The sequence below is a fragment of the Sus scrofa genome, chromosome 4 (assembly GCF_000003025.6).
Source record: "Sus scrofa isolate TJ Tabasco breed Duroc chromosome 4, Sscrofa11.1, whole genome shotgun sequence".
Lineage (NCBI taxonomy): Eukaryota > Metazoa > Chordata > Mammalia > Artiodactyla > Suidae > Sus > Sus scrofa.
In genome coordinates, this window is record NC_010446.5 from 129,654,242 (window position 1) to 129,678,037 (window position 23,796).

The 23,796-nt window shown below is 42.8% G+C and overlaps 3 protein-coding genes across 8 annotated transcripts in view; 1 reads left to right on the forward strand and 2 right to left on the reverse strand.

Annotated features, from left to right (window-relative positions):
- The window catches only part of CLCA1 (chloride channel accessory 1), a 34,127-nt gene extending 32,983 nt beyond the window's left edge, over positions 1-1,144 (reverse strand). The window contains 1 exon segment of the mRNA NM_214148.2: positions 936-1,144. Within this exon segment, the coding sequence (NP_999313.2) occupies positions 936-1,097 (162 nt within the window). The 5' untranslated portion in view covers positions 1,098-1,144.
- Positions 1-23,796, forward strand: part of ODF2L (outer dense fiber of sperm tails 2 like) — a 409,562-nt gene that overhangs the window by 258,191 nt on the left and 127,575 nt on the right. For all 6 annotated transcript variants that reach the window (XR_002343752.1, XM_013997449.2, XM_021090773.1 and 3 more), the window contains one exon: positions 1,866-2,011. The gene's annotated coding sequence lies outside the window, so the exon portion shown is untranslated. The remainder of the gene's footprint in view (positions 1-1,865; positions 2,012-23,796) is intronic.
- The window catches only part of CLCA2 (chloride channel accessory 2), a 34,132-nt gene continuing 26,728 nt past the window's right edge, over positions 16,393-23,796 (reverse strand). The window contains exon 14 of the mRNA XM_003125930.4: positions 16,393-16,926. Within this exon, the coding sequence (XP_003125978.2) occupies positions 16,484-16,926 (443 nt within the window). The 3' untranslated portion in view covers positions 16,393-16,483. The remainder of the gene's footprint in view (positions 16,927-23,796) is intronic.

Genomic DNA, 23,796 nt, shown 5'->3' on the forward strand with positions numbered 1-23,796 from the left:
AATGTTTTTAAAAATCGTGCAGAGTTCTTATACAGCCTTTACCCAGCTTCCCTCACATGCATGCACTGTTGTTGGTTTTTAACTTGTGGTATAGTTGCTTCGCAACATTGTACCAATTTCTGCTGCTGCGGGGATTGTTAGTCCCCACCAAGTCCTGTGGGAAAGGGACCTGTTATCACCCTCCGTTTACCCACCAGTGCTTGAGCTCGCTGGGCGATGCTGCCTCTGGGTACGCTGCGGCCAAGCTCCAGGGTGGGCTCTTAGAAGACATTTCTTTCCCTCTTATCTTAGCCATTGGCTGTTGTGCACACCCTTTGTCAGCCCTCCATCCTGCAATAGTTGATGCCTCTGCCGGGACAGGACGCCTTCTTCCCTAGTTTTCCCTCCCCTACAGGAGAAGCAACAAGTGAGGTAGGCAAGGAGGCCTGGTGGCCCTGAGGGGACCCCTTGCATTGGGGCTGGTAAAAGGCAGGGTTTCCTCCCACTGGAAGGGTCAGAGATTTGCATCCTGGAGTCCTAGAGCAGGAGGTTACAAACAGAAGAATAAAGGGAGAGTCTGGTATGAGCCAGTGGTAAAGTCAGGCAAAGGACTTTTCCTCTGTGCCTCTCTGTGCCGTCAGATGTTGCTGGCTCTGCTTTCGTGCAGCGCTAAACAGTTTCCAGTGAAATCATCCACAGTCGATGGATGTAGCAGCACTTGGTATGTTTTGACAACGGATCAAACTATGAGTTATGTGCCTTTCCTTTATTATCGTATCCCTCAGAAGAATCGTAATGGTTGTGTTATTATTTCCACATTATGCTTAAAGAAGTGAAGACACACAGAAAAATAACGTGCCCGTGGCACACAGCTGGAGTTGGAGACCTCATGTTCATTCTATCACCATATTACGCCGGTTTTTTTAAAGCATGGATAATTACCACTTGGGACCTACCTTTATATTCTGAATGAGTGTTTCATCTTCTGGCACGTTGGGGTCAATTGCAATGACGATGCCCTCGTAGCCATTGCCATTCAGCTGGATGAGCGAGTTACTCCGAGCCCCTTCCAGAAGGTGAAGGACCAGGATGAACAGCGAACTCCTAAATGACCTCATGGCTGTGCATCTCCCTCTGGGTTTCCTCTCTGGAGAACCTCGGTTACGGAGGCATATCCTTCCTCACCCCATTTATAGGACTGTGTAGATGCTCGTCTTTCCACGTTAGCAAGGGCGGTTTATCAGAGCACCTTAACCCTTGACCTCGATGGTTTCGCTATTGCCTCTGTCTCCATTCTGAGGAATAATAAGTATAGCTTTGTCCCAGATTCTGTGTACTTTCAAATATTTTATTTTGAAAGGAATATTAGCTGTGGCTTCGCCTTTGCCAGTTGCTGGGAACAAGGGCGGGGAACCACATCCGGTTCTCTGAAAGGACTCACAGGTGACAAGCAGCTTTGCCATTGAAAGATATTTGCTCCTTACACATGTTTGCCCAGCTGGGGACACTGACCCACCCAGCGCCACCCTCTGGCCCCCGCCTGCCCGGGGCAGGTCTGGCTGTTCCGCAGCCGCAGCATTCATCAGGCCTGAGCCACACGCCCGCCCTCACGGTGGCCCTTGTTTTACCCTCTTCGATCTTCCCGTAACCTCAGCACCTCTTGTTTCTCCCTTAGACAATCTGCTTGCACCCAAAGCATCCACAAACAGCACAGACAGGATTGGCGAGCTCAAGGGAGAAAAAGTAACATTTATATTTCACTGAGCAAGGCAGACGCCTCAGGGTTTCCCATTAGGTCTCAACTGCTCTATTTCATAGCTGCTGTGGCTCGGTAAAATTGAAGCTAGTAACAAGGACTTGTTTTACTGAAATTAAATGTCTTTCAGAACATGAATCGTGGACTGCCAGCTCCTGCATGGATTCTTTAAAGTTTGCCAAACCTCAGAGGAAAATTCAAATTCGTCCATGATTTTCCTGTATTCAAAGGACCTGAAATATCCCTTCAGCACATACGTCCCTAGATCTTCACATGGTGAGCATCAATTTCCTCTTGTCTGTCTTTTTTCTTTGAGATTCACTCATAAAAATTAAATTAGTATTTGTTGCTAATAAGTAGTGCTTATTGCTTAGGTACATAGTCAGAGTGATTGTCCAGCGGATCAAATATGCTGTTATATAAAAATAATTTATTCAGTGCTTATTGAATACATGTATGCACCATGAAAATTTCTAACATGTCTCAGACTCCCCACTCTGTGTGTCTCTGTATGTTCCCTAGAAAAGAGCCGAAGACAAGCCCCCATGCTAGTGATTTGCAAGCTTAACCCCAAATAGCGGGAGTGGAGGGGCGGGGAGTGAGGCAGGGGAAGCCTGGGCAGCAGTGAAAGGTGCTCTCGCCACGCTGGCCACTGCCCTGCAGTGGGGACACCCAGCCAGCCAGCCCGCAGGTGCACCTGTCCTGCCGTCTGGATGTCGCCTACAGAAGGAAGGGTTGTTTGGCTCCGTCTCATCTCCTGTAGGTGATCGGCTCCCCTGGACGTTCGTGCTGCGTCATCCAGCCCCTTCAGTAGGGCTTGGAAAGAAAAGCCCGGGCCCTGTAGTGGGTGAGGAGCCAAAGACCCCAAATGGTGCCTGATTGACCTCTGGCAGTGGGACCTCTCGGGCCGAATGAGTAGGTAGTGGTGGAGAAGGAGCGCGCGCGCGGCCCCGGGCCAGGTGGACCGATGGCGGAGGAACAAAACCCAGCAGCTTCATTAGCCTGAGTCCAGTCCAATTAGTCCTCGCACGGCTCAGATCCACTCCTGCCCTTTCTTCCTCTCCAGCTCCAGTGCTATAAGGCAAGGCTGGAATTTGGAGAAGCACAAGCTATCTCACTTTTTCCCCGAGAGAAGGTACAGGTCCGATCCGTCATAAACGCTCCTTCAAACTGGTGGGCAATTGCAACCTCCCGAAATATCCGGAGAAGAGAGTCACTGACGTAAATCGCAGTTGCCACCGCTGGTGTCCAGGCTGTGACAGACGGGTGTTATATCTCCTTCCGTCATCATCAGTTTTCCTCATTTCCGGCCAGCATTTTGACCGATCCATGTTGTCTGATTGCCCGTTGGAATAAACCAGCCTTTCATTCCCAGGGCTCTGGGCCTTTACCTGCCCTCGGGCTGTGGCTGGTGCAGGAGCCTATGACAGGGTCAGGTGCTCGTGACAGATGCAGTCTCAGTGCCTCCCCACCGTCTGCTCGGCCTTCTCTGCTGGCTGGGCCTGAGCGGCCTGCTCAGGGGTCCTGGGGCCCTCAGCTGCCTCCTCTGCTGCAGGACTGGCTCCCCTCTGCGGGGCCGAGCATGGCCTCCAGTGGGCAGCTGCCCTCCCTCGGGTGCCCGGGGTCAGCCCGGTCAGGTTCACGGAGGCTTTGATCACAGCAGCTGGGATCTGGCTTTGTCAGAAACCGCCTAGAGGGGCCGGATGACACAAACCAGGAGCAAACTTTCACCCAGACAGCCTACTTCCAAGCATGCACGAAGTTTCTTCTGTTTCCTTGCGGTCAAAGCCCAAAGTGGTCATCGCCACGCGCACCTCCGCTGCCACGCCAATTAATTTCACTTGTTTTCGTAGCTTATAAAAACAGAAATATGGGTATATCTTTCATGGTTGGCGACCTTCACACAACATTTTTGCATGAAATTCGGCCCTGCTGCTGCATGGAGCAGCACTGCATTCTTTGCCGTCGTGTTCCCCTGTAAAATACACCACGGTTTACTGATGGACTGCTGTTGATGGACGCTCGGACTCTTACCTGGTTGGGGCTGTTTTAAATAACACTGCCTTAGGCAAAAGCAGTGCCTTCAGCCGAGTGTGTACCGAGTGGAGTGGCTGGCTCACGGGGTGTTGGTGTGTCTAGCTGCGGCTCACCTGGTGAGCATGGTCGTGCTGATGGCTTCATACCCCGCGCACCAGCCTGCCCCTCTGCATCCCGGCCCTCCGGTGGGGCATGTGGTTTCAGTGCGCCTTTGCCCTGGGTCGTTCAACGAAACCTTTTCCCATAACCGCTGGTTCTTTGGATAGCCTCTGTTATGAAGTACTTGCACGAGTCTTTTTGCTCAGCGTTTGACCAGGTTGCCTTTTTCTTACTGACTTTCAAGAATCCTTTATATGTTCGGGGACTGAGTTCTTTATTGGCTGTCTATAGTGCGAGTATCTTTTCCCAGTTTGCAGTTTGACTTCATGGTTCTCTTGGATGAACAGAGGTTCTCAATTTTAATGAAGTCCAACTGAATCTTTTATTTGGGGGTCTTATTTAAGACAGCTTTCCCAAATTCATGAAGATATGTACAGCGTCCATTCTAGAATCGTATTGCTTACCTTTCCCATTTAGATCTGTGACCTCAGATTATTTTTGTGTATGGTGCGATGGAAGATTCAAGGTTCTTGCTTTATTTTGTTTTGTTTCCCTCTCAGGATGGCAGTAGGTGCACATCATTTATTGAAAGGACTGAATTGTGCTTGTGCTTTTGTTGTGAATGAGATGACGGCAAGTGTGCAGGTCTGTTCTGCTCTGTCGGTCTGTGTGACTAGACCTGCCCCCAAACCACACCGTCTTGATGACCGCTGCTTGTAAGACTTGATATCCGGCAGTGTGAACACTTCAGATTTGTCTTTCTTCAAGATTATTTTGGCTATTTTAGGTCCTTTACATTTCAATACAAAATGTAGGATCATTTGTTAATTCTACCAAAAAAAAAATCTCCTGAAATTGACAGTATTTTATTGAATGTATACCTCAGTTTGGAAAGAACTGACATCTTAATATATTGAGTCTTTCGATCCACGGACATGGCAGATCTCTTCATTTCAAGTTTTGTGTAGTTGGTCTCAACCATGTTTATAGTTTTCATGGTAGAAGTTTTGTACATCTTTCATTAGATTTCTTTCCATGGTTTAAAAAAATTGGTGCTATTATAAATGCATATTTATAAAATTTAATTTTCTCATTATTTGTTGCTGGTATATGCAAATATATATATTTTAATATATTGACCCTTTATCTAGTGAGCTTGCTAAATTCATTTATTATTTCTAGAACTTTGTGGATTCTTTTGGATTTTATATATTTATAATTATGTCATCTGTGAATAGTGACGTGTTTATTTCTTCCTTTCCAATCATGTCTTTTTTTCCCTTCAATTATCACACTAACCAGGACTCTTAGTACAGTGTTGAATACAGGTGGGAAGAGTGCACGTCTTTTTTCTTGTTCACAATCGAAGGTAAAAAAGCATCCTTCATTTCGCCATTAAGCATAATATTATCTAGAGATATTTTGTAGATGCCTTTATCAGATTAAGAAGCCATCTTCTATTCCTCCTTTGCTAAGAGTTTCCTTTTTGAAAATTGTGGATGTGTTTTAAATTTTACCAAATGCTTTTTGTGCATCTATCGACATGATCATGAGATTTTTCTTTTTTACTCTGGTAATGTGGGAACCTACACTGATTGATTTTTCAGTGTTAAATCTACCCTATGTTCCTAGAATAAATCCTACTTGAGTATGACGTAGTGTCCTTTTCTATTTGCTAACATTTTGTTTAGGATTTTTGCATCTCTGTTCACTAGAGAGCTTAGTCCTTACTTTCTGACTTTTTTTTTTTTTTTTTTTTTTTGTCTTTTTAGGTCCACACCCTCAGCAGGTGGAGGTTCCCAGGCTAGGTGTCTAATCAGAGCTGTTGCTGCCGGCCACAGCCACAGCCACAGCAATGCCAGATCCTTAACCCACTGAGGGAGGCCAGGGATCAAACCTGCAACCTCGTGGTTCCTTGTCAGATTCATTTCCACTGTGCCGTGACGGGAACTCCCTAGCTTTCTTTCTTGTAACAGCCTTTCCAGGTATTAGTATCAAAACTACCTGGTCTCATAAACAATCTGGGAAATGCTTCCTCTTTTCCTATTATCTGGGACAGTTTGTTTAAAACATATCATTTCTTCCTTAAATTTCCTCCTGCTATCACTTTAGCTTCATCATGGAAGTTTTGCTATGCCGCATTTTAACTATTGTTCAGTTCCGAATGTTTTCTTTCATTTTGAGGTTGATTTTTAGCACACGGACTATCTAGAAAGAAGCATGATGCTTTGTTTCCAGACATTTGGGGTGTCTCTAGTTGACCTGTAATTGAGTTCTAGTTTAATTCCAGGGGAGTGAGAAAGCAGACTCTAGATGTAGATCATTCAGAATTTGCTGAGAGTTTTGCTCTTTGCCTCAGCTTATGGCCGGTTTTGGTAAAATATTCCATATGCTCTTGAGAAAAATGTGTGTTCTGGAGTTGCTGGATTATACTGTCCTATATATTTTAGGCAAAGTTGTTTAATCATGTTATTCAAATTCTCTTTTTTACCAGTTTCTTGCCTGCTTGTTCTTTTAGTTATTGAGAGAGGTGTGTTAAAACCTCCACTTATAATTGTGTGAAATTTTCTTTTCACTCAGTTCTAGCAACTTTTGCTTTATATGTTTTAAAGCTGTGGTTTTGGTGCATGCAGATTTAGGGTCATGATATAATTATCACAAAATATCTTTTTTATCTATAATAATACCTCTTGCATCAACTCTACCTAATGATATTAGCTATGGCATATTGGTGTTTTGAATATTGAAAAATTAAAGCAAAACAAATACAACACAGCACAATGCCTGGCACATGAAATTTATTCAATAAATAAAGTATCTTTACATGACTTCACTCCCACTTACACAGACCTCAAAGCCTTGAAGGGAGAGATTGAAGAGGCACCAACAAGATGGAAAAAGCTGGGGCTCTGCATTAGAGAGCACTGAGCAGGAAAGACCGAGGTGTATTTCTAGGATATTGGTGTTTAAGGGCCAGTGTTAAGCTGTTTATCGTACCTCAATATGATGCCAGCTTCCACCCTCCGGCTCATTACTGCTTTCGTCATGGGAATTGGGCCACAAGGAAACAACTATTCATACATTAGCGGTGGGAGAAAAATTGGTACATATGTTTTGAAAGGAAATACGCGTCAAAACTTAAAGGTTGTGTCTCTTCCGGCAGCAACTCCATCCTAGGAATTTTCTCTACAGATCGACGCACACAGGTGTGCAAGAGAATGTGTACAAGGGTGAGATAATGTGTTCCTCAAAACATCCTTTAAAATAGCGACAAGTGGAATTACCCAAAGGTCCATTAATAAAGGAACAGATAAGTAAGCTCATTTAGTCAACATCTATTTTCTTCCTTAACTGTCTGAGGTTCTAGTAGGAGCACGCATTACTTTTGTCCTTGAAATACATCTGCGCGTGAAACTAGACTCTCGGACTGCAGATCGTCATTGGGAACCGAACATGTTAGCGTAGGAGCAGTGGTTCCGTCTTCTCTGCTCTTAACTTCGAATCTTTGTTTTCTTTATTTTTCCATTTCACTCTCTTCTTTTACCTTCTTCATGCTCTAGATTCTTCTTTCCTATGTTGCTGTGAAGTAAGGCTATGCCAGTGAGTTAATGCTGCTCTTGGAAGTTTGTTTATTTCTATTGCTTCTGTTCCACAAGCCAGGGAGATAGAAAGCAATCTATTTTTCTGGATAGATTCCCCCTTCTCATGCCCTTGAGACAAGTGTTCTCAGAAAGCAGGTTTTTTATAAGACTTAGTCTGTAGCTGAGAGGCAGGGGGACATGAAACTGGCCACCATCTGGGTCACTCTCCACCCATCCCAGGAATCATGTTGCCGATAAGAGTTATTTGTTCTAAGTGCAAGAGGAATTTATGGAGGGAAGCATTTCCTTCTCTCTCTCTCTCTCTCTCTCTCTCTCTCTCTCTCTGTTTTTTTAAGGCCCCAAATGCTGCAAACGAAAGTTTCCAGGCTAGGGGTCAAATCTGAGCTACAGCTGCTGGCCTATGCCACAGCCTCAGCAACGCCAGATCCGAGCCACTGAAACCTACACAGCAGCTCGCAGCAATGCCAGATCCTTAACCCACTGAGCAAGGCCGGGGACACAGACTGTTGTCCTCATGGATGCTACTCAGGTTAGGTCCAGCTGAGCCACAGTGGGAACTCCCAGAGGGAGGCGTTTGTTTTGACCTTGAGAATTAGCTCTAATTACCTGCATGGATATTAGCATCTGTTTCTGTGCCCTTGAGTGCTTCTCTGTCATCAGGTACTCGATAATTCTATTCCCAACGTTCACATCTAATTTTCTCTCTCTCTTTGTGCCTGATCTGTGCTTTTGCTACTTCCTACGACACACAAAATAAATCAGATTCTCAGTTCTTCAGAGCCCACTGCTTATGGGCCTCTCCCCCTGCTTCCGTTCCCTGTATTTTGCATTCACAGATGGTGACGCAGAGAGTAACACATAAGGCAGCATCTGCCCAACTTTCTATTCACCCCTTCAATTTTTCATCAGATTTTCTACCAGCCATGTGGACTCCGTCCCTACCGGGACCCACCTCCACTCTGTCTAAGCTCTTTTCCCTGTTCTGTGTTGTCTTCTCCACTTCATTTAAACTGGTTCACTGATTGTTTCCCTTTCCCCCTTCACTAAGGCCATTTTTTCACTTATATTCCTGGGTCCAATATCCTCATGAACGATGCCTTTCTCTTCCTCTTTATAAAGCAGAGTTTCTCGGTCTCGACACTATTGACAGTTTTGGCTGAGGCGTTCTTTGCTGTGCGGACTGTCCAGTGCACTGGCCTCTACCCACCCGATCTTGCCCCCAGCAGTTATAATCCAAATAGTCTGCAGACACTGCCCCGTGTCCCCTGGGAGAGTAAACTTGCTGGGACCTAACAACCATTGCTACAATATTTGCTAAAAGGGAAGGATACAATGAATTCACATTGTTGCTTTTGAAATAAAATGTATATACAATAAAATGCACAGATCAAGGAGTTCCCGTCATGGCGCAGTGGTTAATGAATCCGACTAGGAACCATGAGGTTGCAGGTTCGATCCCTGGCCTTGCTCAGTGGGTTAACGATCCGGTGTTGCCGTGAGCTGTGGTGTAGGTTGCAGACGCGGCTCGGATCCCGCGTTGCTGTGGCTCTGGTGTAGGCCGGTGGCTACAGCTCCAATTGGACCCCTAGCCTGGGAACCTCCATATGCTGTGGGAGCGGCCCAAGAGATAGCAAAAAGACAAAAAATAAAATAAAATAAAATAAAATAAAAAAATAAAATGCACAGATCAAGTGTAAATAGGTAAATGCATTTTGACAAATGTATACGTGCCCAGGCAACCACTATCCCAGTCAATACCTGCAGCATTTTCATTCCTCCAGAGAGTGTTCTTGTGTCCGCTACAGTGGAACCTCCACCCTTTTGCTCCAAGACAAACACTGATACGATTTCTGTATTGAGAGATTAGTATTGTTCGTTGACTTCTTTATACATGTAATCATACAGTCTGTGCTCTTTTATTTTATTTTTGAAAATAGCTGGGTTTTTTTTTTAAGTTTTATTGAAGTGTGGTTAATTTACAAGGCTGTGATAAGTTCTGCTGCATGACAAAGTGACCCAGTCACACATATGCGCAGATCCATTCCCTCGCAGATTCTTCTCCCCCGTAGATGGTCACGGAACACTGGGTAGACTTCTCTGTGCAGGTCCCCGTTGGCCAATCGGTCCCTCAACCTCAGTGTTTAGCTAACATAATCCTTTTGAGATTCAGATATGTTGCTTCGTATATAGGTTGTTCATATCTTTCTGTTGCTGAGTGGTGTTCCATTGTGAATTCATACAAATAGCAACATTTGTTTTATCCATTCTTTTAACAGAAAAGGTTTTGTTTTCCAATCTGGGGCTCTTATGAGTAAAGTAGCTATAAAATTTTGTGAGCAAGTCTTCTGGTGAGCATATCTTTACACCTCTCTTAAAGTGGAAGGGCTGGGATGAGGTTGGGTACATGTGTGACATTCAAGGAACCGCCAGGCACTGTTCCAAAGCAGTTGCGCACTCACCACGTGGAAAAGCTGCAGTTGCTCCACAGCCTTGTAAACACTGCCTACTGCCCGTCTCTGTGGTCGAGCGCATGAGCTCACCACAGTTCCTCTCAACTTGTTGATAAATGATGGGGTCGATCTCTTTTTAAAAGTTGAGGTCTGATGGATCTGCAAAGCTCTGCTACTTTCAGGTGTTGATTGCCTTTGTATGTGCTTACTGTCCATTTATGTGTTTTCCTTCGTCCAGTGTCTCCGTCCTTTCCCCACTGTGATTGGATTCTTTGTCTTTTTATTTCTGATTTGTAACATTTTTATGTGTTCTGGAGATGACTGTGGTGTTAGATATATTGGTTTGAAAGGTTTCCGCTCTGTAGCTCACCTTTGTATTTATTAATGGTGCCCTTTGATGAGCACAAACGTTTAGTTTTGATGCAGTCCAGTTTGTTATTTTCTTTTATGTCTAGTGTTTCCTCTGTTCTAAGAAATCTCTCTATACTATAGTTGTGAAGATATTTACTTGTATTTTTCTGGATGTTTATGTCTTAACTCATATTTATATCTCTGAGCCAATGTGTATTCATATTTGTATTCATAGGAGTAAAATTCTTTTCCCAAGCATATGTCTAGTTGTTTAATATCATTTATTAAAAAGAACTGTTCTTTAGTCACTGAGTTGCTTTCCCCCACTGATTGGCACAGGCCTTTGTGGAAAATCTGTTGACCGCATATGTGTAGATCTATTTCTAGACTCTACATTTGGGGATGTGTTTTTGTAACCTAGTACCTAATCTAATTTGGTACATGTTACAAGAACACTTGAAGAGAATGTGTATTCTGCACTAGTTGCTTGAAGTATTTTATAAATGTCCAGGTTAAATTTGTTGATAATGTTCAAATATTCTCCAGACCTATTGAGTTTTTCTGTGTTGTTCTACAATTATTAATAGTACAGATTTAAATATCCAACTTTGATTGTTGATTCTTCTCTTTCTCCCTTAGTTCTGGCAATTTTTATTTCTGGTATTTTGAAGTTTTATTAATAGGTACATGCACATTTAGAATTGCTACAATCTTTTTTAAAATATTGCTTTGAAATGACCCTTCTTTTTCTTTCTCATGATCTAAAGTAAAACCCTCACACCCGATTTCTTATGCTTAATGTTTGCATGTTATACCATGTTCCCTCTTGTAATTTTCAATTTCTATGTCTTTATATTTAAATGCATGTGTTGTCAATTCCTTATAGTTGGGTCTTGCATTTTTCACATCAAATCTGAAAAGACCTTCTTTTCTGTTGAAGAGTTTAGTCCATTTATATTTAGTATAATTATCAATTTAGCCGCCTTCAAGTCTATGGTCTTGCTAGATACTTTCTGTCATTCTCCTGTTTTTCACTCCGTGCTCCTCACCTGTCTTCTTCCGTGTTCGTCAGGTAACTTTAGGGTTCCATTTTATCACATCTACTAACCCTTTAGATACATCCTTCTTTATTACTGGTAGGTGCCAAAGCGGTTATAATAGTCATCCTTAATTCATCCCAGTCTACTTTGAATAATGAAGTATGTACTTTGAGTAATACAGTGTGTGTGATGTAAGTGCTTTGAAATGGTCTAATTCCACTTGCCACCCTTCTCTTCATCCTGCTTTAACAGTCATATATCTTACTTCTTTATGTTACTTATACCCCAATACATTATTTTTCTTTTTCTTTAAGCAATCAATTGTCTTTTAAAGGAATTAAGTGAAGAAAACTAACAACGTGGTGTCTTTACTTACCTGTGTATTATTTCCCGTGATCTTCCTTTCATGCTGTACATCTGTATTTATACCAGACATCATTTTCTTTCAGCATCAAGAAATTCTTTTGATAGTTCTTGGTGAAAATTATTTCAGCTTTTATTTTCCTGCCTTAATTTTTAAAGGCATCTTTCCTCAGTATAGAAGTCTGTGTTGGCAGATTTTTCTTTTGGGACAACAAAAATTCATTTGTTGTCTTCCAGCCTCAGTTGTTTCTGATGAGTAGTCAGTCATCTTTCCTACGGTGTGCCTACGTGTTGTTTTCTTTATATAGATCCTAGTTTGGGTTCACAGAACATCTTAGACCTGTGGGTTGATGGTTTAAATCAAATTTGGAAAAAATTCAACCAATATTTCTTTGAATATTTTTATGCCCTGTTTTTCCCTCTCTTTGCTTCTGGGACTCACTCATATGTATATTAGACTACTTGATAATGTCACACAGTCATTGGGTTTTTCTTTTTTAGTCAAATGCTTCGGTTTAGATGCTTTCTGTTTTCCTGTCTTCAAGTCATGTAATCCTTTCTTTTGTACTTCCGGTCTGATGTTAAATCTATTACAATTTTTTTCATACATTGTATTTTACGGCATCAGATTCTTAACCTGCTGAGTCATGATGGGAACTCCCAATTGTATTTTTCAATTTTCAGGACTCTCATTTGCTTCTTTTTAAAGACTTTCACCTATTTCCTGAAATCCCTCCTCTGGTCATCATTTATATCTATCTTTTCTTAATAGTTTATTTCTTATTCATAATAGTTATTGTAAAATCATTGTCTGGTAATTCCAAACCTGGATCATTTTGGGATCTTCTTTTATTCACAGATCTTTATTCTCCTTAATTATGGGACAGATTTCCTCTTGTTGGCATGTCTATTAATGTTTTATTATATACTGCATAATATGTTGTAGATACTGTATTATGTTCTCTTCCTCTGAGTTATGTTCTAGCAGTCATTTGGTTATTGGTAAATAAGATCTTGATTCTACGGAGACTTGGTCTTAGTCTTCATCAAAGCAGACTTATTTCAGTTTTGCCCTTGGTTCTAGGGTACAATTCTTAGCCTCGGGGTGTGGTCCTCACCCCTAATGGCCCTTCTGGAGTTTCAGTGGAAACACAAGGTGCTTACCACCCCTCTAACTTGGGAAGGGTTGAACCTTAAGTTTTTTCTTCCCAGGACTGGGCAGTTGCTGAAATCTGTGTCCATCTCTTTCATCCTCTAAGCTCTTGTCTTCCATTAGATTCCTTTAAGACTGAAGACTCACCCAAGGATTGAGAGGATGCACATTTGGGAACGTCTCCCTTGTCGTTGCTTTCTTTCTGATATTTGCTCCCTCTATTTCAACCTGCTTTCACAACCCAGAACTTTTACTTCTGCCTTGTCAACCTGGGAAGACTGCCGCCTTCCACTGGAGCTTGATGCCGATGCTCTGAGCGAACTGGGACTGCCTGCTGGGGAAAAGCTAGTTAAACGTGGACCTCACCTAGGTTGCTTTCCTTTTTTCAAGGGTCATATCTCCTCCAATTCCTTCCTGCTGTTGTTAGTATCTGATGCCTTCCAAGGGTCGCATGTTACATGAGTTATAACCGTTACCAGCCAGGGAATTCGTTTGATATGAGCAGCTCTGACATTGGTGCAATCGGATCGGTCACATTGTGTTAAGTACATGATACAGTTAGGGGCCAGCGCCTCCAAAAATAATTACTTTGTAGCAGAAGGCAAGGCCTAAAGCAAATAAAATAACTTTTGGCAGACTTTCTAGTACTTATGTGCAGGAGCAAACATACTTTGGGGGCAGCCAACATTGCACACATAAATAGCAGTCTGCTCAGTGCATAGGCTACATGAACTCATTCCCTAAAAATCTCCTGTCTCCTGCTTCTATCTCTCTCCTATTGATACTTAACCTTCTTTGACTGTTCCTAAGAGAAAAGGTAAAAATGGAAGGGATATTGTCCTCAATTTCCAGAACAAATTTCTACATACTGCATAAAGCAACATGCTGGCCTATGAAGTAATAATACCCAGCCACGTCACCTCCACTCCCTAGACTTCTCTTTCCTCTGCCAGGTAACTGAGCATCTGGCCCACATTTTTTCCTCCTCTTAGAATCTCAGATCAAATGATACCACCGTTCACGTGGTATTCCATGGTATTCCACTAGTGACCAGTGCCTCTCCGCTTCTCATTCTTGGCCCAACTCTTGTGTGTTTCCCTTCTGTACCATTTGTTCGGGATCAGTGCTACCCCCTGTCCAGTGGTTCTGTCCGGTTGATGATGGCTGAGCTCTCTAAGCCTATCTCCCCACAATTTACCACATCTTCCTCGTTGTCTAATGCTTCACTCCCTCACAATCACTGAAGCTTTCACCTGTTCGTGAGGTGAGAGCCCCCTTTCTGCTCTGCTGCAGTGTAGCTCAGTTCATCACTTTAACACCCGTAGTCTATTTCAGTTTTGCCCCTTTCCAGTTCACTAATTTCTGGACTTGATTCCATTTGTCCAGTCCTGTACCCGCAGGATGGGGGAAAATAAACCAGGTCCTTAAGCCTAGCCCGTTCTCCTGATTATTGCTCTTGAACACTTGAATATTTCCAGGCGTAATGCCCAGCATCTTTCCACATCTTATTAAACAGACTTGAGTGAAGGAGCAGTTTGAAAAGCTGGCTCTACTCCTGTAGAGCAGTGCTATTACCCAGAACAGGGCTTTGGATTACTTCCTTAACCCCACCTTTTCCTGTCTATAAAATGAGGACGGCGGATTTCCCGTCGTGGCACAGCGGAAGCGAACCCAACTAGGACCCATGAGGTTGCGGGTTTGATCCCCGGCCTCGCTCAGTGGGTTAAGGATCTGGCATCGCTGTGAGCTGTGGTGTAGGTCACAGACACGGCTCGGATCTGGCGTTGCTGTGGCTGTGGTGTAGGCCAGCAGCTGTAACTCCAATTAGACCCCTAGCCTGGGAACCTCTACATGCCGCGGGTACAGCCCTAAAAAAGACAAAAGACAAGAAAAAAAAAAAAAAAAAGAGGAAGCCCACACTTCATCTAAGTATTTTACCAGCCCATTGAAGCTACAGAGAGGCAGATCCCAGGCTGTGAGGCGTGGTGGTGACAGAGGGCGGAGGGACTGACTGCCTATGGACACATGAAGTTCCCATCTGTGAAAATGCAGGCACCGCCAGCCTCGGCATGTGCCAGAGCAGACCCGGCACGTAGGATGAACCCAAGGAGGCAGCCTAGGCAGAGGCGTTTGCTGGACCCTTTACCCCCCAGCACTGCCGAGTCTCTCACACGGGTTTCGTGCTCCACGTCTCTTTGCAACTTGACCCAAGTGTCTGGAATTTCCTCCCACCCCCAAAAACCTCAACCTAATTTTCCCCTTCAGTTGGCTCCAGGCATAAAACAGTTCTATTCCACATTACTGTTTGTATTTATCCAAGAAAGTTTTAACTTCTTTAATGTGAAAATCAAAGGATGTTATTACTCAAAACCTTTAAAAATAAGAAGAGTAAAATTCGACAAAAGGTAATTTTTATTTCCTTGTGACCTGTACTCCCCTCTCTCTATTCACTCTCCACCCCTGTAGGTAAATAATCTTTGACAGAGAAAGAACTCCTGGAGTCTTATTTAAACACAAACCCAGAATCCAGTTAATCGTTTCCAAAGGTCAGTTAATCATTTCCTTGATTGAAATTGAGTCAGACTAAATACCCTATGTATGTATTAAAATAAGCTCAGAACTATGTCTTTCATTCTTTACTTAAAGCCTTATGAGAGCTAGAGCCATTTTTATTGAACAACACCCAAGGCAATACCTTGGAGAGCTGCTTTGGTGAGAATAGAAAGTTACAAACAACAAATTCAATAGATCACTGTTACCAAACCAGTGTCGGGGACAAAGGTACCACCTACGTTTTAAGGGTAGCTCTTACAGAACCAAGACTTTGAGCATTGGCAGTGGCATTTAGCTGCCGAATAGGTAACCAAATGGTAAGAAGTAAATAACTTTACAAACCTGCTTCATGTATAAAGTGTAGCTTGATTTTTAGTCAGAAACAGGCAACCTGTTCTGATAAGGGGAAATGAAAAATTAATCAGAGCCACTGAACAGTTGCTTCCTAGAGATGGTTAGACTGCATCATTCAGACCCAACCTCCTTTTCTCTGCTTGGGGCTGTTTCTCCTCTTCAGTAGATGAACTTTTCTTGACTCTTTGATTCAATTTTGCACTCGTCCGTCCTTGCTTTAAACATATTCCCTTAAAGAGTAACTTTTATTATTTTGTCCATAACCAAAGCTTAAGTGTTTTCTAATTCCCCCCTACCTTGAATTAGTGTTACTTGTTTTTGTTTTGTTTTTTGTCTTTTTAGGGCCACACCCATGGTATATGGAAGTTCCCAGGCTAGGTGTCATATTGGAGCTGCAGCTGCCAGCCTACACCACAGCCACAGCAACACGGGATCCAAGCCATGCCTGCGACCTACACCACAGCTCAAGGCAACACTGGATCCTTAACCCACGGAGCGAGGCCAGGAATCAAACCCACATCCTCATGGATTCTAGTTGGGTTCATTACCACTGAGCCACAACAGAAACTCCCCGAATTAGTGTTATAAATATTTTGTCTGCTTACCATGTAAAAATCTGATCTATGCTGTACAAAAACTCAAAGCATTATAATAATCAGATGTTAATTTTACTTTATTGGTATATTTTTTAAAGAGCAAAAGCCATGGTTTTTATATTTAAGAAGGAAAGTACTCTGTACATTTGTTTATAGTAATTTTGTTTCATTCCCTCTCTTATCTGCTCTCTTTTTCCTGTTTAAAGTACAATGTATGATAACTATAGTGAGGCAGATGACTCCTATAAAACTTATTGCTGTCAAAACCCCTTTCAATATAAGATCATCTCTAGCAAGGACAGGAGTAGAATTTGGGGGAACTGACAGAGATGCCTGGGCAACGTTAGATACAGCAGACCTTAAGGAGTTCCTATCTACCGCTCGTATTGCCACGTAAATTCGGTGGCTTCTTTGTGTCTCTCCATCAGCTTGATGTTCAGGTCCATTTGTGAAAAGCTCAGGTGAGAATGTAAACGTCTCCTTGGTACCAGCCTGCTGAGGCTTTAGCTTTGATGAATTCACTAAAATGGCACTGTTGAAGTCATCTTGAATATTCTGCAGACTTTTACTTATTCTTATTTCATAGCTTTTAGCTGAAATTAAAAAAAATATGAATAGCAAGTTAAGTGATTTTGAGTAAGTTCTCTAGGTCGTTGGAAAGGGCTAATGATGATAGCAACAAAAAAAAGTTAAAACACCTATAGGAATAAACAAATCAAGAATATGCATATAGACAAAACTTTGAAACTACATAAGAACTCATATTAAAACCTGAACAAGAGAAAAGTCTTAGTATTTTTTTTAAATATCAAGATTTGACACAGAAAGATGTTATTTCCCTAAGTTGTTCTGTAAATTTTACGTGATTTTATCAAAAGTGCCTCTAGTTTCTATTTTAACAAGCTTATTGTAAAGTTTAAACAGAAAATAAATAATCACGTCTAGCCATGTAGTCTAAAAAATAGCAATTTCTTAGTAGAAGGACTGACCTTAGATATAAAAACTCTGTAATGCTTTAATAACTAAAAAAGCTGTCATACTGTTGCATGAAAGACTCATGTCTAAAAGTTGACCAAAATACATTGAGGAACTTGATACATGATAGAGGTAGAATTCAAATTAATAGGGAAAAATACAAATTTCTTGTTAATGGCATTTTGACAGTTGGGTAAAAAGCTGTAAAATATAGGATCCATACTGCAAACTTTTTTTTTTCAGGATAAACTCCAAAGTAATTAAAAATTTTGATGTAAAAAAATAAAAATATTAAGTATTTAGTAGGAAACAATATATGAATTTCTTTATAAACTTAGAGTAAAAAAGGCCTTCTATTTAAGACTCAAAATTCAGAAGCCATAAACAAAAAAATAATAACTTTAAATACATAAAATGAAAATTTTCTACATGGGAAAAAAAACCTCCTAGGCAAAATGTAAACATATATGTTAAGTAAAAAAAAAATTTATATCTTAATTCAGAGGTAAAGTTTAGTTTTGGTAATGGTTGAAAGTGGCTTCTGATGGACTAACTTACCATCAGATAACAAGTATAAACTCTGAAGAAAGAAATGAAAAAAATAAAAAACGACTGAAGCACTGGAATCTAAAAAAAAACAAAAAGCAGAAACCAGACAGAATCCATAGGAGATACAACCCATAAAAGAAGGGAACCAGACTGGGAATTATTCGTGTTTATACAGCTTTTTCCATGAGGATTTTCTACCTCAGAACAGATGGCTGGAACTGATACAGAAAGCCACTGTCATCTCGGTCTGAAAATGAAGAGGACAGAGTGTGGGATTGCCAGAGTGGCTGAAAATTTAGGGAGCCAGAGAGGGATGGCCCCAAATCTATGTACTAACATCTCTCAAAACATTGGAAGACCTCTGAATCGTGGTCTGTTTGGGTAAAAAAAAGCTAGAGCTCAAGGGGAAAACAACAGCTAGATGGTGAAAAATGGAGCAGACTTTGACACCGGTGTCCACCACAGGAGAGACAGAGTCTGGAGACAGACTTTGACACCAGTGTCCACCACAGGAGAGACAGAGTCTGGAGACAGACTTTGACACCGGTGTCTACCACAGGAGAGACAGAGTCTGGAGTGTGAGTCTTGCCACATTGCAGGAGCGAGGTCAGTACCTTGAGGTGTCCATTAAAACACTAGAAAAACTGCACCACAGGAAAAACGATTGTGTCCCAGAATTAAGGGATATGCCCTATGATTAAGAGCAAAGCTAAAATGGACAAACTCTAGCCAAAAGAACAAAAATTTAGCTTCCTCAAATTCAAGATGATCCAAGGTATCTACCAGAAACTTTTTCAGAACTCTTCAGAGGAATATAACCAAGTCCAGAGTCTATAATTTACTACCACACTGTCCAGTATACAACTAAAAATTACTAGATATGCAAAGAAACAAAAATGTGATATATGGTCAAGAAGAATATCAGCAAATAAAAAGTCGTAAATGACTGAGATTTGAAGTTAACATACAAGGACCTTGTATGTTAAAGTTTACCAGATGAGTCAGATACAGTCAGAGAAGAGATGTGCCATTGGAGGAGAGCTAAGGGAGTCTCGTAAAAAGTAAACGGAAATCCCGGAACTGAAAGGAAATACAATGAAAAACTTCACTTGTGAGGATTAATAACATGTTGGGCACAATTGAAGAAAAAATTTAACCTTGAACACAGGCTCATTAAAATATGCAAACTGAAGCACTAAAAAAAAAAAAAGCGAAATTGCACAGAACCCCAATGACCCTTAAGATCCACTACTATTTCATATAGTGTGTTTGTGTGTGATGCCGCATCATGTTTTTTATTTTTCATTAAAGTATAGTTGACTCACAATGAAAATAGTAGAATATAAATGTTGTCTAGGAAGGAAAGAAGAAAAGGAATAGAACAGACATTTCTTGAAGGTGTATTAACTGAAATATTATACATTTGATTAAAAGAACACTGCACAGACTCAAGGAGCTCAGCAATCCCAACAGAATAAGTATCAGAAAACCATGCCAAGTCACATCATGGCCAGTCTTCTAAACACCAAGAGAAGGGGAAGAAGACACTTTCTACCTAGAGAAGCAGCAGTAAGAGCAACTGACTCATCAGGAAAAAAAAAAAAAAAAATGAGAGTGCTGAAGGAAGCACATGTTGCCCTATAATTCTACATTAGAGGAAATCACTTTTAACATTGAAGAACGCATTTTCAGATAAATTACTGTCAAGAGAACTTTCATCCAAAGACCTCAACTATGAAGGAAATGGGGCTTGATAAAAATTCCGATCCACGGGAAGAAGAGGACTCCAACCGATGACTACACAGGTAACTACGGAGGGTACATTTTTTCTCTTTAAAATTTCTGAAAAACACAATGGATGGTTTGAAACAAAAGCCATAACAGTGCATTGTGGGGTTTATAACAGATACACAAGTAAAATATCCGACAGTAAGACCACAGAGGGTGGCCGAGTAGTAAATGGGATTAACTTTTGCAAGATTTTCGTGTTATCTGTGAAGTGGTATAATATTAGTCAAGACAGACTGTGACACATTAAGAAAAATGCAGGTTACAGAACAGCTAATTTAGAGTGGGTAAAGGCAGGAATTTGGTTTTTATTTTCCTTATATTATTTTGATTTTTTAAATTGCGGTAAATACGCATACCATAAATTTTGCCATCTTTACCACTTTTTAAGTACCTTGTTCAGTAGTGTTAAGTACATTCACATAGCTGTGTGTTTTGATTTTCAAGCCATATGAATATTGCAATTCAAAGATAAAATTATAGATAACGAGTAATTACTAGATGCAAAAAAAGAAGGCTGCCTGTAGGACTAACCCACTCTAATAATATCATCCTATCTAAAATAACTAAAAATAGATTTAACAATGAATAGAGCAGCTTCCAAAGGAAGATTTAATTCCCAGAAATAACAAGCACAAGAGTCTCCGAGTTTTAATTTAAAATTTAAAATATTCTAGTCACTACATTTTGGACCGTTTCCAAATTGGTAATAAGTTTTATTTATTTTATTTTATTTATTTATTTTCTTATTAGGGCTGCACCCACAGCATAGGGAAGTTTCCAGGCTATGGCCTGAATCAGAGCTGCAGCTGCAGGTCTACACCACAGCCACAGCAACTCAGGATCCAAGCCGCGCCTGCGATCTACACCACAGCTCATCGCAACACGGATCCTTGAGCCAGTGAGCGAGGCCAGGGATCAAACCCACATCCTCGTGGATACTAGTCGGGTTCTTAACCCACTGAGCCACGACGGGAACTCCTGTAATGTTTTAATAATGAGGCTAACACTCTTCCTGAGCGGTCATTACAGTAAAGAGCCCTGAAGACTGTCAAAACAAAGTAAGCTTCATATTCGAATTTGTCAACGAGCCAGCCTTCTCTGAGTGAACGCACTTGAGTTGCTCCTGCTGTGGGTCAAATACGCCGGACAGACGTGGACGAGCAGCTGGGCTGGCCATCGCTCCTGCCCTCACGCTGCAACATGTTCTCCTGCCGGGTCCGCTGTTCTCTGCGGAGAAAGCCCTCCCCGTGGGGCTCTCCCAGTCTTCGCCTGGACACTGCAACTAGTAATATTTCATACGCCTTAGCACCTGCAAAGATCTTCCACACACCCAGCCTCTCCATGTGAGGCTGATCAGCCCATTTTCAAATGAAAAAGACCGGGACTCAGGTGAACCGTGACAACAGTCGGGAAGCCCTAGTGCTGGAAAGGAACTCCTTTCTTCTCACTCCAAATGCACTTCCTTTCTACTATGAGTAACTGCTACGGACAAGGGCGGCTGTGTAGCTGCAAAGACTCAAAACCAACTCAGCTCACACTCTCGGGAAGCATCTCCTCCCGTTTGCAAGAGTTGCCTTTCCCCCTCCCTGTGAAAAAGGAAGGGGGCTGGTTCTGTATCTCGATCTCTTAGATCTACTCCTCGTTCTGACCTCTGCCTCTCCATTCCCGTGCCTTTCAGCTCAGGAGAGCAGCTGGAAGGCCACGGGCAAGGCACTGAACCTCCTAGGAACATTTCCCCCTTAAAACAGGCAGTCAGATGAGTGTATCTTTAAGAGCCCCACTCCCTCCCCGCCCCAGGCTGCAGACTGCTATAAATGCTGGTATTTACTGAGCCCTTAGTATGGACAGACCCTGTTTTAATCCCTCTTGGTGCCTTTTCTCATTCAGTTCTTGCAACAGCCCTCTGAGACGGGGAGTCTTACTATCCACTTTTACAGATTAGAAGCCTGAAGGTTAGCAAATTAAGCCTAAGGATGCACAGATCAAAAGGAGGTCTGTCTGACTCCAAGCCTCCTGTTTCCCAGAGTCCTTGCACTTTTCCTTCACGGGGTCTTTACCAATAATTCCTTGCAGGGAAACCCTGGCCTTGGATTCAGGACGTGGGAGGGAATCAAAGGCTTGACCCATCCTTAAGGCGTTTGCTCGTCCCCGGGGGAGCAGGCTCAGCTCCCCTCTTCATCTGAAATGCAGGCCACCCTCTCAGGAGGATTTGAGCCTTCTTCCACCCCAGCAGCGGAACTGAGGGTCGGGGTGAAAGAAGTGGGGAAGCGATGCCGTCGCTGGACAGCTTTTTCAGAAGCAGCGGGTTTCAGCAGTTTGTAGAGCTCCCGCATTCAGGGGCGCTTCCGCACACCGCGGTGGGTCCATGTCAGCGGAAACCAAGCCACAGTGGGCTGGAGGACACAGCGGGCGGCCAGCGGGGCGGGAGAGGCCGAGCCTGGGGCTCTCGAGGCCTGGCCCTCCGCCCGAGGCCCCGCCAGGCTCCTGGCCGGACTCTGCTGCCACCCACGCTGACCTCTAAAAGCTGCCAACACCTCTGTCCCCAAAGTCTGAATTACGCAAATGGCACCGAGTTGTATGTAAATTGGCTTGCTGACCATTTTATGCCTTTTTTCTTTCTTTCTTTTTGTCTTTTGTCATTTCTAGGGCCGCACCTGCGGCATATGGAGGTTCCCAGGCTCCGGGTCTAATCGGAACTGTAGCCGCCGGCCTACGCCACAGCCACAGCAATGCAGGATCCGAGCCATGTCTGCGACCCACACCACAGCCCACGGCAATGCCAGATCTTTAACCCACGGAGCAAGGCCAGGGACTGAACCCGAAACCCCGTGGTTCCCAGTTGGATTTGTTTCCGCGGCGCCCCAACCAGAACTCCAATGCCTTTTTTCTTTTAACATAGGATTGTGGAGTTCCCATCGTGGCGCAGTGGTTAACGAATCCGACTAGGAACCATGAGGTTGCGGGTTTGGTCCCTGCCCTTGCTCCGTGGGTTGACGATCCGGCGTTGCCCTGAGCTGTGGTGTAGGTTGCAGACGCCGCTCAGATCCCGTGTTGCTGTGGCTCTGGCATAGGCCAGCGGCTACAGCTCCGATTCGACCCCTAGCCTGGGAACCTCCATATGCCACGGAAGCAGCCCTAGAAAAGGCAAAAAAAACAAAAACAACAACAACAACAAAAAAAAACCCATAGGATTGTAAGTTCTAAGAGTGCAATGCCGTCTTAAATTACTTTTATATAATGTTTAGCACTGCGCTGAGCTCTAATATATTATATAATATTATGTTATATGATATGCTATGATAATGCCTTAGCAAATAATACGTTTTCATGTCAATTTATGGAGGAAACATAGAATACACTACCTTTATAGCAGAATAAGGATCCTGTGTGGTCCTCAGTTTAATGCTAATTTTGCCCACACTCAAAGAGAACCTAAGGAAATAATTCATTCCATAGTGCCGTCTTTCATAGTGCCATATGAAATAGACATCCCCAGAGATGCCAGTGATGTGGCGATGGTTGCTTATTCCACGGACTCCGTCGTTTTTTCTAGGATGTTGTGTACAGTGAAGCGTTGGCACTGGGTATATACTGACAGACCTGAGCATGTGAGCTGTTTATTTCCTGCTAATAAGGTTTTAAGTGCAGTCAAATGTATCCTACTTGCAAAGCCAGAGACCCTACTGTTTCTAACTCTGGCCACAGAGGCGAGGAAACCGCCTTCCTAGACAACGATCTGTGGAGAAACACAGGCGATGAAAGCCCAGGATGACGAGTTCAGCAGGCCCTACCTGCTAGTTGATATGCTGTGGCCAGTTGGTCCATTTTGCCATTGCTGGGTCATGAAATCAATTATGACAGAGTGATCTCAGCAACTTGAAACACATCCAGCCACTCCCACCCCGACCCACCCGTCCTGTGGTTTGAGGGTCTGATACAGCAGCTTGGTCTCCCTCTCATCAGGGAGGCTGGTGTGAAGTGCGACTTCTTTCTTCCCCTTAGTGCCCTTTGTAATACCAGTTGTAAACTCAAGTCCCATTTGGTTGTAGTTCTTTTCAAGCCATTCAGAACCGCTAATAGTGCATGTTCACTTTCTCTCTCCTCTTTTAATTTAATGGCATAGTTGAAACCACCAGTGCTCTTGAGGA